The sequence below is a fragment of the Vicugna pacos genome, chromosome 35 (assembly GCF_048564905.1).
Source record: "Vicugna pacos chromosome 35, VicPac4, whole genome shotgun sequence".
Classification (NCBI taxonomy): domain Eukaryota; kingdom Metazoa; phylum Chordata; class Mammalia; order Artiodactyla; family Camelidae; genus Vicugna; species Vicugna pacos.
This window is the reverse complement of record NC_133021.1, coordinates 12,973,960-12,989,466: the sequence shown is the minus strand read 5'-3', so window position 1 is coordinate 12,989,466 and position 15,507 is coordinate 12,973,960. Positions and strand designations below refer to the sequence as shown.

The 15,507-nt window shown below is 44.3% G+C and overlaps 1 protein-coding gene across 7 annotated transcripts in view; it reads right to left on the bottom strand.

Annotated features, from left to right (window-relative positions):
- The window catches only part of FRMD4A (FERM domain containing 4A), a 441,493-nt gene that overhangs the window by 265,799 nt on the left and 160,187 nt on the right, over positions 1-15,507 (bottom strand). For 3 of the 7 annotated variants that reach the window (XM_072955335.1, XM_072955334.1, XM_072955342.1), the window contains exon 1: positions 10,370-10,528. The exons of the other annotated variants lie outside the window; for them this stretch is intronic. In XM_072955335.1, the coding sequence (XP_072811436.1) occupies positions 10,370-10,528 (159 nt within the window). Of the gene's footprint in view, positions 1-10,369; positions 10,529-15,507 lie in introns of those variants that run through there. 7 annotated transcript variants of the gene reach the window in all.

The following is a 15,507-nucleotide window of genomic DNA, read 5'->3' as shown; positions in this document are numbered from 1 at the left end:
CAAAAGGCTCAAGTACCTGTAAATTTGCTTTTATTTTGTAGCAAATGAATAAATTAATAATAATGGCTTACCATCTATTGAACTCCTATTTTCTATCAGGCTCGCTCTCCGTATTTTACCTATAATGCCTCATTTAATCCCAAAGACAACCGTTGGCCATTTTTGTTTTCTGGATGAGAAGATTTAGTCTGGGAACTGGGATTCTATACCTAAGTCACTAACTCGGGGTACAAGCCCTCAACCCTCTGTGATGGGCAGGCCAGCTGCCCACCCCACTGCTCCTCCCAGCATCCCTGGTAGTTAGGGGTGGACATGTGACTGCCTTCTGGCCAACGGGATGCAACTATAAGGGAAAAGCTTTGCTTCTAGGTTTGACCTTTCCATGTCCTTCTTTACCAAGTAAATAGGTCACTGAGACCCTAGAGGAGGGAAGAGTCACAAGGTGACCCTGAATGATCCCAGGGAAGGCCATCTACCAACCAGAACATGTTGGATTCGCTGTGAGTGAGAACTAAATTTCTGTTGTGTTAAGTCACTGAGATTTCCAAGGTATCTACTGCAGAAGCCCTAGTTACTCTAATTCATGAACTCCATGAGAAAAAGGAATCGATGGTCCACAATTAAAATGTTATTGTGGTGGACCCTTAATGTCAGAAACACCCCCTAGTTTTACACTGCATGTTTTCTCTCAAAATGCAGGGTGTGCAACCATCACGAGGCCCTTCTCCCCTCACTTAGAAAGAGGATAAAGAGACGCCATGCCCTGTTTCTGTTTTCCAAAGGGAGTTAGCATGACGTGAAAATAATCAGATTGCAAAAATCACCATTTATTAGGAACCCATCTGGTCTGCAGATGAACTCACACCCTTGAGAATGAAGAAAATCTCCAGCTGAGGCTGGCTGATGAGGCTTCCAAAATAGGCCAGCTGGTTTTCAGAAGGCCCAGTGCTGGGCTGGGACATTGCTCAGTGAAGAGCCACCAGTGGGCAAGCGGTGTGGTCACTGTCATCGTAAATGACAGAAAGCGCACTGAATTTACTCCAGAAGGATGTGTGATGCTCAGCCTGACAAATTCAGTCTAACTGTCCTCCTTTCCGCTGTAGCAACTTGGGATTGGTACATATTTCTGCCCATCCCCTTTGCCTAGTTAACATTCACTTAACTTTAAGATCCCTGCTCATCTATCGCCTTCTCAGGAAGCCTTCCGTGATGTCTCAGAACAAGCAAGTTCCCCCATTAAACCCTCTTAGGCCATGGGGTACCTTGTCCTCAGAGCATTGCCCTTCAATTTTATCTTCCCATGAGTTTGCATAATTATCCTATTAGCGCTGTTGAGTGAATGGATGATTGAGAGAACTCCACCACTGGAATACAATCTCTCTAAGAATATGGAATCATGTTTGGTTTTGTTCACGGTCCTGTCTCCAGAACTCAGCACAGTATCTGGCACATAGCAGGTGTTCTTTAAATATTTATTAGATGAATGAACAAACACCCGAATGAATGAAGCTTCATCTAGTGAGGAGACTGGGTAGGAATAAGTTGTGCCGGGATTAACTGTAAAAGCTAGAAATAAATTTAGAATGTTTGAACTTTAAGGCTACTGCTCCCCATCTTCTTCCAAATGACTCTGTAGAAAGAACCTACTTCAGGTCATAGCACTTGCGTAGCTGGTCATGACCCAGAACGAATGTCTGTAGCTGAGATCCTGCCCCACTGGAGGCCAGTCTCCAACTTCTCTGAGCCTTGATATGGTGCCCTTATTTATAACCCTCCCCAGTGGTGGTGAGGATCAAAAACAAGTGAATGCGTTTGACAGTACTTTGTAAACTATATAAAGATATGCATATGTGCTTTTCTTGAAGCTAGGAAGTGCAAAACATTGTCTCTTGAGTGATGGGATTTTGAAAAGACAACACTTTGTGAAGAATACAGCATTTTGAAGATATTAGGCAAAGACTCGCCATTTTGTTAAATAATCATTATTTCAAGGCAATGGCAGAGAAATTAGATCCCCTCTGCTCTCCATCAGCCCCACCCCAGAAGACTCACCCCAAACAAATGTGCAATTAAGGCTTAAAAACTGGCTATTCTCCTTCCACTGGGATTACTATTTCCAAGCCCCACCTGAGTAGAAATTTAGAAGCCTTCACTATTCAAACGTAGTATGATGTTGGTCGAATGTGAAATTTCCAAGTTGATTTCCACAATGCTTTGAAAGTAGATTAGCATATGTTGGGAGAGACTGTCCCGAAGTGAGAGATGCTTGATGTGGTAACTGACAGCTAATTTTAAACCTTGAAAGTATTATGTTCTCACTGGAATCAAGGAAAATTCTTTCAAGGAGGATGAAACCACACCCCATGTCAGACTCAAAAATATTTTCCAAACAAAGTAAAAACTGAGCTCCTTCATTGTTTGCAAATACTGTCAGCATCAAAGAAGAATTAGAAAATTCAAGAACGAGATTATTGCTTCTGGTCCTATTGCAAAGACATGATTCCTTGTTAGTGTAAGAAAATACCATTGCAAAGACAGGGTGTGTAACATTCAAGCCCTTTGGCAGAAATGCAAACACGTCATCCTTTACCGACAGGCACTGACAACCATCACAAGTGGCAGGAAGGTTAAAGCAAACAAATGCACAAACTTGACAAACGGCACAAAGGAAAAGAATAAATTTGCTAATTGTTCCTGGTGCAAGCCATAACATATGTTGTAGATTATCAGAGGAAAGGCTAAGCCCTCACACCATATGGAGGCACTAAATAATACAAAAAGCACAGCCCTTTGAAAACATACATTGCCGTAACGAAATGATGAAAGAGAAACAGCAAAAATAGCAAATTGAGCATCAAAGCCTGGCTCTGCACATGTGGGAATGTTTTTTGGGAATCATGGCATCATCCGGCGGTCCCAGACTGGTTGTTTGAGTTGTTTCGGAAGATACGAATGAATCACCAAAAACCCAATCCCCTTATAGAAGAATTGTTCCTCGTTAAGAGAATTTACCACTGACATCACTGTAATCATGCAGACATTTGATAAAGCTGCAGTTTCAAAATCACTCGTATTTCTGGAACCTCTCAGTTTCAGAAGCAAAATTTTGACTAAGATGAAAACCCACAAACCATTCTCTGTGAGTACAAACCCCATCCTGGGATGACAAAGTGATCTTATTTGTTGACTTACCTATTGTCTGGTTTTGGGGTTTTTTTTGGCGGGGTTGGGGTCAGTGTTTGTGGGAAACGCAGTATTTGAGGGTCAATGCAGGCCTGGCTCTGTGAACCACAGATGGCCAGTGTCAGAGCACTGGGTTAGAACCACTCTGTATAAATAAAAAAAGGACTTTCTCCAAATTCCTGATGCTTGTGTGTTGCTCTAGCCACTGGTCTGTATTTTCTTCTAGAAGCAGCGATGGGTGAAAGACAGATGATTTTAAAACCATGTCAGAAGCCTGGAGGAAGGTGGGAACATCCATTTCCCCACTCCTGGTTTCTCCCCAACAGCTTATATTCTAAAATCAGGAAGAGCAGGCAAGTTTCCTTTCTGTGCTTTGTTCAGCGGGCCTCAGAAAATTAAAAAAAAAACCAACAAAACAGAAACAAAGTTGTCAATTCTCACGAAAAGTGCCATTTCTACCAACAGACCAGAAATAAAAAAAAAATTGAAAAAAATGAATGACATCCAACTGAAAAAAAATTCTAAAACAGGCTGACATATGCTACACATATGTGCTCTCCATCTCTGGGGCCAGAAGCCTTCGATGGCACAGCAATAATTTCGGATGTTCGTCTTCTTTATCTCATTTTTCCTGTAGTTCATCCTGCACAACCAGCAGTGATGGGGTGGGGCGGGAGGTACCAAGGTGGATGCACCACGAAGCTAATGAAGCTTATATTAAGTCAGGCTAGTCACATTTTGCGACGTCTTCCAGGTCTTTGGGATGACTCTTGGTAATCTGGGCACGTCATCATAACTTGTGTAAGGGAACTATTTAAATTGCCATCAGCTACGACTACTGTCTCTGTGCTGACCTCCCCTCTGGTAAGCTTCCCTTCTTGATCAGATAGCATTGGAATGGCCATGGGTATGCTCTGGAATTCAGCTCAGGGGAAGCTGAGTTGGGATACACGTAGTTTGGGTTTAGAGGGATATAAGTATGAAGTTCACAGGCATTTCCATCTAACAGTGAAAAGATGGAAATGGACCGTACCATTGAAGGAATGGCTTCCAGCCATCCTCACCCCTGAGTATTGGCCGTGAAGGTACAGGGCCTGGGGTCTTATCTAGATTTTACTGCATCTTCTATGGAAGTATGTGGCCTCCATGTAGGAGAAATCAGGTTTAAAGTGCTGGGAACAAGAAGCTAGTCTAGAGTAATCTTCCAAACACCAGACCAGTAAAGCCACGAGTCGAGAGCTTGGTTCCCATCACCCCCAGTCAAAAGTGAAAGCGTTTCCTCTGTTAGGTGCGCATATAATGTAACACATAGACAGCTGTAAAGGCACTGTACAGCTTTTTCTTTATCAAAGGAAATAGAACACAAGTGACATTTTTCAGAATTCCTTGGTTTCGAGCCCCCCTTTACTATAGTTTTACTATACACAGCAAGCAGGTACAATAAGAGAGCTTACACAGAAGGAACTTGAGAGAAGTCTCTCCAACTCTGACAACAGTTCTAAGCATGTGCACATTTCCAGTGACAAGCAGTGAACGTGAAAGAGACCTTTCTAAACCAACAGTAACGAAAGGACAGATTTTGACCAACTATGTGAGCGGAAAGACCAACTTTTCTTTCTCTTCTTTCTCTATAGAGAATAGTACAAAGTTACTGCCTTATGAAGCCTGGAGGAGTGGGCAGCCAAGGTGTGGGGGAAAAATGTACAATGGAGATGTGTTAGGCTGTTAATTAATAACTTTGTTACTTTTTGGATTTCATGGTGTTTGGCTTGGGGTATTTGTCAGCTTTCTTATGCTTGTAACGTGCTGTGATTTTTCTTTCACACCTCAGACTGTATAGTTTTTTATTCTTTTTCTTTTACAGCATCCCCAATTATGTAAGATTCAGGCTCTGTGATTAGCCCTTGTGATAAGCAAGTCCTGAGTAAGGGACACTTCAGAAAGACAAAAGTCCCTGCAGGGGATACACATGCACTGCCTGAGAAGCTGCAGCAAAGCTGGAGGAGTTGTTCTGAGAGCACAATGGGGACCTGGACATGAGGAAAGTTTCCCTCCAGAGCTGCAGCCAAATCCTGTGCTAGAGAAGCCACTGCCACACTGAATGACGACTCACATGCTCTTCATGGTTTTGACCATAGGTGATCACGTTCATTCTTGTAATAATAAAGCCACTCACATTTATTAAGTGCTCTGATGTGCCAAGCAATGGGCTTCATTTGAACTATCTGAGTTAATCCTCATGATAACCTTGTCAAGTCATGACCTATAACCCTCATTTTTTAGGTGCCACATGATAACTTTTCCTCTCAATTACTGCTTCCTACTAATCTCATGAACCACATGTTAAGAATCTGCATTGCTGGGACCTACCCTCAGGGGTTCTTTGTCATTCAGTCTAAGATAAGACTCACAGAATTTATATACATATGTATATAAAGTAGTCCCCACAGTGACTCAGATGCTGCCTCCTGGGGTTTCTGTAAGCATCTGCTTACTGTCTGACAGTGGAATGAGCCTCCTTCAGCTCAGAGGCTCTCCAGCTGCAATGCACAATAGAATCACCTGGAAAGCTTTAAACATATACATGCGTAGGCCCCAGATCAATTAAATCTGAATCTGTGGGAGTTGGGCTTGGGCAAGGGTGGCTTTAAAAGCTCCCCAGTTGAATCAAAAGTCTAGACAGGAAGTGACAGCCATCACTTCAGCCAACGGAGACTGTAAACCATGAGAGCATTGCTATAAAATAATAGAAAAAAAGATTGATCTCTGTCCCCCATTTCAGGCACAGAGCTTCTCAAACTCTTGTAATTTTTCCTGAGTGATAAAAGCACTAGGATCATCTTTTGTTTTAATATTTGGTCTCTGTTCCTGGTGCCTAACACAGAGCTCCTAAATCCCTTAGAATTTCCTGGGTGATATGCACATCTTTTGTTCTAATGAGGTGACTCCCTTGGGCTCCTGGATGGCTTCAGACTGGGGGTTGGTCAACCAGAAAGACCAAGCCATGATGAGAAGCTTGAAAGCTTGGAAATCTCAACCCCTCTCCCATGTGCTTGGAAGGAGAAAGGGGCTGGAGAATGAGTTTAATTATTAATCACGTCTGGGTGATGAAGTTTCTGTAAAAAATCCCCAAAGTTCAGGGTTAGGGGAACTTCTGGGCTGGTGAACACACACCCACATGCTGGGATAGTGGTGTGCCCCAATTCCACAGGGACAGAAGCTCCTGCACTGAGGATCTTCCCAGACCTCACCCTGTGAATCTCTCCCTCTAGTTATTCATCTGTATCCGTTCTCATTCCCTTTATCATATAATAAGCTGGTAAATGTGTTTCCCTGAGTTCCGTGAGCTGTTCTAGCAAATGATTAAATCCAAGGAGGGGGTGGTGGGAAACTCCAATTTGTAGCCGAGTCAGCCAGAAGTTGTGGGAGCACAGGGGACCTGCTGCTTGTGACTGCTGTCTGAAGCTGGGCAGTCCTGTAGGACCAAGCCCTCACCCTGAACCTGTGCTGACTCCAGGCAGTTAGTGTCAGAACTGCTTGGTGTGGAAAACCTACCCATTAGGCATTAGAAGCATTGTGAGTTGATACCAGCCTGAGGATAAAGAAACACTGAGAGCTTTTTGTTAGACAATTGCCTAAAGAAAATACATAACAGTGGCCATTAGTCACCTTACCACTAGTAAGTAAAGGCGCTCTTGATGAATCTTCCCCAAGATAAAAACACTAAGAATATAGTACAATAAAAAAACTAAAGCTAGAACTACCATATGATCCAGCAAGTCCACTCTTGGGTATACAGCTGAAGAAAACGAAAACACTAATTTGAAAAGACACACACACCTCAATGTTCAAGGCAGCACTATTTACAAATAGCCAAGACACGGCAGCAACCTATCATCAAAGAGAACACAAATAACACATGTTCGAAAGAATATGGAGAAAAGGGAATCCTTGTACACTTGTTGATTGGAATGTAAATCGGTGCAGCCACTCTGGAGAAAAGTATGGAGCTTCCTTTAAAAGCTAAAAATAGAACTGCCATAGGACCCAGCAATTTTGGGTTTTGAAAAAAACCCCAAAACACTAATTTGAAAAGATACGTGCACCGCAATATTCATAGCAGCATTATTTACAATTGCCAAGATAGGGAAACAACTAAGTGTCCATCAACAACAGATGAATGGATAAAGAAAATGTGGTGTACATATACACAATGGAATACTACTCAGCCATAAAAAAGAATAAAATGTTTCCATTTGCAGTAACATGGATGGACTTAGAGGGCATTAAGCTAAGTGAAATAAGTCAGACAGAGAAAGACAAATACTGTATGATAATACTTACATGTAGAATCTAAAAAATACAACAAACAAATGAATATAAGAAAACAGACTCACAGATACAGAGAACAAACTAGGGGTTCCCAGTGGGGAGAGGAAAGGGGTGAGGGGCAAGAAAGGGGTAGGGGATTGAGAGGTACAAATCACTGTGTATAAAACAGATAAACAAGAAGGATCTATTGTATAGCACAGGGGAATATAGCCATTATTTTGTAATAACTTTACATGGAGTATAATCCATAATACTATTGAATCACTATGCTGTACACTAGAAACTAATAAAATATTGTAAATCTACTAGACTCCAACGAAAACAACATTTCCCATTTGCATTATATAGTATTTGCAGCACCCTTTCACAAATACCCCCTTATTTAACCGTTATACTCCTGGGAAGCTATCCTCTGCAGCCTATGAGAGAATGAAAGACTTCCTCAAAAATCCTCCCTGAGCAAAATTAGTTACTCCCTGCTCTTTCTTTAAAAATTCAGTTTGTTTTCTTCCCCAGCAGGGTGTGAGCTCCTGCGTGTCCCTTTAAACCAATCTTGCTTGCCAGTGTGGATGGGCCTAGTAGTAGGTAAAGCTGCCAAGGAGATGGTAAGTTCTGTCTGGGACTCCTTCAGTCTACGTTGGTCTGGTGCAGCTAATTTTTGCTTCCATTTTCCCTGCCTTTCTCAAGCTCCCTAGCCTGGTTATGTAGACAGCTAACTGGTCAACCTGGCCTCCTAGGTCAGCGGCCTAGTTAGACTTACCATCCCGGTATCTTCTTCAACAAATGCATTCCAGACCCACTTGTGGGAATGACCTGCTGGCTGCAGACAGACTGTGTGGGCCATAGGCATCTGTCCTCTGTGCTAACCAGCCTGGCTTGGCCAGAGACAAACTATGGACAAGCATGAGGTGTGATTAGCCTTTGAGTCCTAGTTGCCTACCCAGGGCCGGGCACACAACCGCTATTCAGTGAGGGTCTGATGAACTGGTGAAATAGGAATATATTTTTTTTCCAGGTCTGGTAGCCAAAAATTCAATGTTCTCTTCAGCACACATATCACATGAAGGGAGGTCCTAAAAAAGCCCCCTGATGTGGGGCTGGCCCGCCCTGCTCACTTGGTTTAGAATCTTGATTTTTATGTAACTTGATGAAATGGAGAAATGACAAATAGGAGATAGAGTGGGAGACAGAGGTAAGAAGCTAGGACTCCCAAACTCTTCGTAATCAGCAACAAATAAGACAGACTGATCCTGACCAAGGAATTACCCCCAAACACCAAGCTCCTTGAGATTTGACTCTAAACCAAGACTTCAGAAAAATCATCAGACGGACAAGCAACCATGCTAGTTATCGCCTGCATCTCCCCTGGGGGAGATTTTCCCCTCAGAATTGTTTCAGAGTCACCATTTGTCATTGGAAACATTGTGCAGACTTTTCAGATTGTTGTCAAATTTGGGAAGTCTTCTCCCAAGTTTCTTTTATAGATGATCCATTACAGGCATATTTGCTGTTTATAGTAAACCTATAGATATGTGCCCTTCAAACACAAGAATTCTGGAAAAAAAACCCCACCTCATTTCTAGAAACCACTTGAATGGTCTTCATCCTGTCTGCCACAGGGCAGATGAAGATGCAGGAGTGGGGGCTCTGGGAGGGCTGTGCCTCCCTGAAGTCAGGGCTCCTGGGCACGTCTTCCCAGGAGCTGTCGCTTCAAGGCAAATCGGGTTTGCCAGGAGGGGGGTGGGGGATGGGGAGCTACGTAGTCCTGTGTTGTTTAGCCATTACGGTTCATTAAGGGAGTCTATGCTGCCAAATTACACCCCAAAATACAAAGGCCAGCTGTGCCTGCTTGCTTCCAAGCAGTATGGGGAGCCAGCTAACAAAGAGAGGGCCGAAACCACTCAAGCTGACTTAGGGAAATTAAATGCAGTACCAAAAGCCGTCATCTGTGGAAGGGCTAGTGACACCTTCCTTCCAGAACCAGGGCAGGGGCGGAGCCACCCCTCTGCTAATTTGCCTTCACCCTCCTTGGCCAGTCTGGTTCCATCCTCTCAGGTGGGGCTGCGCTGTCAGGACTGAAGCCCCCACCCCACCCCCCCGTAGCTGGCAGGGGCCTGGCTTAACGCCCGGGTCTGGACAGATGGACAGGAAAGCAGACTCTGGTTTCCCCCTTTTTAAGAACTCTGGAGCCCTTGCCAATTGACTCAGAAGGGCCACCTTTCTGCAGAAAGCTTTCCTTCTTTCTCACATTTGAGAAGAGGCTGTGTGTGGATGTCTGACTTCAGAGGCTGCTAGGGAAGCCACCCGAGTGGGGGGAGGTAAGAATGGGGACCCGATGTGTTGCTCAGCACTCTTCCCTCCTCCCCTCCTGTCCCCCTACAGCCAACATCCCTCATCAGCTTGTCGCTACCCCTGCACCCTCCCCCACCTCCACACACACACACACACACACACACACACACTTTGAGAAGGCAGCATTTCTTGAGAGAGGAGCATGAACTGGTGGAATGGGCATTCTCATCTCTGCACCAGGAAAACCTGGGTGTAAATCACAGGGCTCTGTCATTTGCCAGCTGAGTAACTGAACAACCTGCGTCCTTCCCTATTTCAACAAGCTCATCCCCCAGGGGTGACATACACACCTACGTTGCTGGGTTATCTGAAAAACCGAATCAGGTCCTGCTTACAAAGCACCTCTCCCAGTGCCTGGCACCTCGAAGGTGCTGCACCACGGTGAACCCCTCCCCTCATTTATTACACATACTACCCGAGTGACCACCTTTACGCCCCTTCCCCAGCATTCCCCATGGATTGCTCATGCTGCAAAGAAACAGAAGAGGGCTTCTGGTCCCACCTGGTAGACAGCCCTGGAGATGCACCACGGCTTCAGCACCAGTTGCAGACCCCGCAGGTTCCCTCCTCGGCATGTCCTCAGCGCCCGGCGAGTCAGGCGCCATGCCAGCCGGTCCCAGCTACTCAGCAGGTCCTCGGAGCCCAGCGGCCCTGCAGCCATGCCAGCCCCTGGCCCCGCCTCTGCCCCTCGGTCCCAGGCCCCACACGCAGGGCTGTGTTCTTTCCCAAAGTTCAAATGTCACTAAGATGTAATCAGCCCGGGAAAAATGTGATCAAAATAACTCTGTCTTGTTCCTGTCTCCTCGCCCCCACCTTCCCTCACCACCACCCTCACTCATCTTCAGGGACTGTTTTCCCTCAAGGAGTAGCAAATGGCTCCTAAATTAAAATGTGGTCTCTCTGCCTGCGGGAACTCCCCAGAGATGAGGTAAAACTGAGCCTTCCTTCCGCAGATAATGGCACTGGGTGGACGGAGGCGGACACCCTGGCTGACTCCGGGGCAGGTCAACAGAGCCTGGGGAGGAACGTGAACCCGGAGCCATCACTGTGTTCCTGCGGCTCCGGGATTCCATCCAGGGTGAGAAGCAAAGGGGACGGATTTGCAGCCTCCCTGCCAACATTCCCAAGGCATTCCATCTAGTCTCTTAACTCTTTAAAACTTCGCGAATCAGAGGTTTTTTTTTTTTTTTTTTTGCACAGCGAATCAAAAAGTCCAGGTTTAGATCAACCCCGGAGAAGCTGCTATTTCTGTGGGCAATTTGTAAAAACCCAAGGCATGGACTTTGAAAATTTCCCAAGTTTAGGTTAGGAAGAAAAGGGCAGTGGGAAAACTTATCTATTAGATTTAACATCCACATCTGCGATTTTGGAGGAAAGCGGGTAAAAGCGGGTAAAGGGAGTCTCTCCTTCTTCCCCAGGGTGGGCCATCTTCTATAAGTGCTCTGTGACCTTATCACGTCATGGGAAGGACATCCAGTTAAAGAACAGCTATTTGAGGTGTCAATCAAGTTCTTTTGAGTTTTGATTATTGTTTATTATTATTATTTATTATGATTGTTGTTTTGCTTATTTTTTTAACCATGTTTCATAAGGGCATCTGTATCCTAATTCAATTGATGATACACCAAAAGATGAGACTCCAGAGGGAGGAGGGGAGGGAATTGGCGGCAGAGGATTAAGACAAGACGACCTGTACAGTTAAGGGAAGAGCGTGTTTAGTCTCAATATCGTTTTGAGTGCAGGGTAGTTACTGAGGCATATTTGCCTTCTGCACATTCTTTTGATTGATTATCTTGTCTCTCCAACTTCAACCTTTAAGATCAACAGAAAAGTGGTAGAACACAATGCACACAGCTCGCAACACTAACTCCGGGAGTGTCCTGAAGTCAGACATGAGGGAGTCTGAACTCGCCCCTACCACTGTGTGACCTTAGACAGATTACCTTCTCTGACTTAGTAGATCTTTATCTGTGAGATGGGATTCCCATCAACCTCCCAGGGCTGTTGTGGGGATTAAGTCACCAGATGTGAATAATGCAGGGTGTGGCGTATATTTGATTTTAATTTTTTTGAAGCATTTGCCATGATTAGATAATTCAAGGATATTATCTACTACTGAGAGACGAAGACTCTTGAGATCATTTCAAAATTGATATTTCTCTAAATCATCTTCTCTGGATCCCCTTTTCCCTTTTGCTAGAGGATCCATGCACTAATTAACTTCATGAATAGATGAAGGTTATTTTCATTTAAACTCTTCTTTGCTGAGTTTTATCATTTTCCGCTGAGTAATGGCTCCATGGATAAAACTGCGTGATTTCATTCCTGAGTAGTATTCCTTTATTTTCACACACCCCGTAGTAAAGGATCGGGGTGGGGGTTACTAAGGAATCTTGTCTTTTTATAAACATTCCATCAGCAGAGATAATTTTTCAAGAAAGAAGGGAGGGAGGGAGAGAGGGAGGGAGGGAGAAAGAAAGAAGAAAGAAAGAAGGAAAGAAAGAAAGAAGGAAAGAAGGAAAGAAAGAAAGAAAAGAAAGGAAAAGAAAAGAAAAGAAAAGAAAAAGAAAGAAAGAGGAAGGAAGGAAGGAAAGAAGGAGAGAGAAAAAGAAAGAAGCTAAATTAAAAAAGAAATAGGGTGTGGAAAGTGATTTTCCATTAACATTAGCTAACCGCCTTGGTATTTTCAAGAAAAAAGCAAAGGCAAGCTCTATCGTGGTTGGCTTTTGCCTCTGTCCCGAGGCTCACGCTCTCCATCCTTTGGGGATTTTGGCTGTGAACCAGCCTCTTATCCAGAGCATGTAATTATGGACTAGTTGGGGACAGTTTTAAAGGCACTGTTTTACTCTCTGATTAAATAATGTGACTTTAAAAATTTTTTAAAAAGTGAAATATATACTTAGCTTATGGTCTTGGAATCTTTTAAGTCGAAAGGTGCCATAATAAGCTTTTTTAAAAAAATGCCTGAATATAAACATATTAATTCTTGAGAACAGCAAGACCTACTCAAACTGCCCTGATGTCTTTACCACACAAGGGCACAGGGACGTCCTCTGGGGACACTTGCTCTGGATCTGCAGTCTGAGTCTGGCAGTAGCAGCAGGTGTCTTTGAGCCCACAGAAGCACAGGTGACAGGGACAGGGTGTGCCTGAGTGCCGGTGGAGGAGGCTACCCAGTTTCCTGGGCCCTGTCTCTTTAATCCTGTCTCTGATTCTGCCCTGGACTTCAGGTTGCTAATTCAGACATTCACAGGGCAGCATCTGAGATGAGAGCCTATGCGTGCAAATAGCACCACTACTATCGACCATGATGCTTTAAAAAGGGATTTATCATGCTTGGGGCAGTTAGATACAGATGTGCTATGTCTGTGTGTCTGTGCGTCTGTGTGCGTGTGGGTACGTGTGTCTGTGTGTGTGTGCGTGCACCCTCATTTTACAGAGAAGGAGGTCAGAGTGACCTGTCCAGGTGGCACGGACATTGCAGTGGTGCTGGGATGTGACACCAGGCTCACTAGGCAAGCCAACGACCTGAATTTGTCTTACTGACTCCCAGCTCCTTTTAAGTACTTTCTTTATTTTTTCTTCAAAAATAACAGAAAATCGGGGTTTTTCTAGGTGGTTTGCCACTTAGGCTGTTGATCACTTAACCTAAAGAGTAAAGAATCAGTGACCTGCTGGGTGTGAAGGGAGGTATCATAAGATACCGGGAGGATGTAACCAAGAGCGGTTCTGCATTGTCCCTCCTTTCACGAGTCCAGGCATTGATTGAGTCAGTTGCTGCGTGTCTGCCTACTGTGTGCTCTGGAGTGGCATCAATGGTAGGAAGGAAGGCTGGGATCTGTGGCTGCACATTTGGGAAGGGAATCGAACCTGGGGACTCTAAATCCAGGGCTGACCCTGTGGGGAGGCAAGCGTCGTGAAGCCAGGAGTTCCTGCCCCGGACAAAGGCAGGAGAGGCGGGTGGGACCTCGAAGTGCACATGGGGCCATGCAGGGCCCTGACTGGGCACCCCTCTCCTGGCTGCTCCCACCTGTGGCCCCACTATCTCAATCTCATGCCTTTGGGTTTTCCATCCCTGCTCCCAGACTCTCCTTTACTGTTTTTGTAAAGACAGAGGAATTTTTAAAAAAGCAATAAATGCCCCTGCCTGACTCCAGGGATGTTTCCAGACGTAATTACTGCTTTGAGAAGAACTTGGAAAAAATGCTAAGTTGGAAGTCACGTGTATCGCCACGATGAGTGAAATTTGCAAACACACCAGCGCACAGGAAATGGCACATATGCAGAGAAGTCTATTTATAGCAATGGAAGAAAATATTCAGAAATGCAGTCTAGCTAACCCATCTTGATTATTCACTGATGACTTACTGACATCTCTTTTAGAAAATTTGAAGACTGACAGGAGAACCCCTACAATCTGTCAGGTCAAGGTCAGCTAGCAGGAGGCACAATAGCATTTTGGAAAAGATTCTCTTGAATGTGTTAACGTTAACCTTTACAGAACCTGAGGGTAAAGGGCAGTTTCTCCAACACTGAGGCCTCGCCCAGTTGAGACCCAACGCCAAGACATTTCAGACAGAATTAAGGCCTTACTAAAAGCCACATCTGTTCTCTTGGAAGAACTAAGGAGAATATTCCAAAGTGAGCCTGAGAAGGTGTTGGAAAATCAGTGAATCCACATTATTATGGGGGGGGGGCAGCACAGGCGTGTTCAGAAACATCCATCAACCGTAGTCCACCATCTTCAGGTTTTGTAGAATGCAGGTTCCTTTTGGGTTTTGTGTACAGTTAACATTTCTGTGTGACATACGCTCTTAGCTACTAAATTCAACTTGAACTGCATATTCCCCTCTTGACTTCCAACCCAGGATCCAAATTAGGTATGAATCTATCGTACATTTGGTTCTTCCATGTGTTGAATGTCTTTCTTATTAAAGCTCCATGTGTAACCAAAACGCTGATCTGGGCAGAATTGGAGGCTTCAATCTTTAAATGAAGGTGGCCCATAATCCTTTGTTAGTATTCTAACCCCCCCCACTTTATTGAGATATAATTGATATACTATACATGTCACCCATTTAAAGTGTACAATTCAATGGACTTCAACCATTTAAAGTGTACTGGATTGTACAACCCTCACCACGGTCTAATTTTAGAACATTTTTATCACCCCAAAATGAAACCACATCCCCATTAGAGAGGCGTCACCACTTCCTATTTTTTTTTCCTTCCTTCCCCCAGCCACCTGCAACCACTAATGTGCTTTCTGCCTCTCTAGATTTGCCTGTTCTGGACACTTTACATACATGTTGTCTTTGTGACTGGTTCCTTTTACTTAGCACATTTCCAAGGTTCATCCCTGTTGTAACCTGTATCAGCACTTGACTTCTTTTTGGCTGAATAAAATTCCACTGTGTAGAGCTAATGCAGTTTGCTTCTCCATTCATCCATCGGTGGGTATTTGGGTTGTTTACACCCTGGGGTTATCATGAATCATGCTGCTGTGGCCATTCATGCACAGGTTTTTGTGCAGATGTATATTTTTCATCTCTCTTGGGGAGATACCTAGGAGTGGCATGGCTGGATCATATGTTAACTCCAAGCGTAATCTTTTGAGGAACTGCCAAGTTGTTCTTGCAT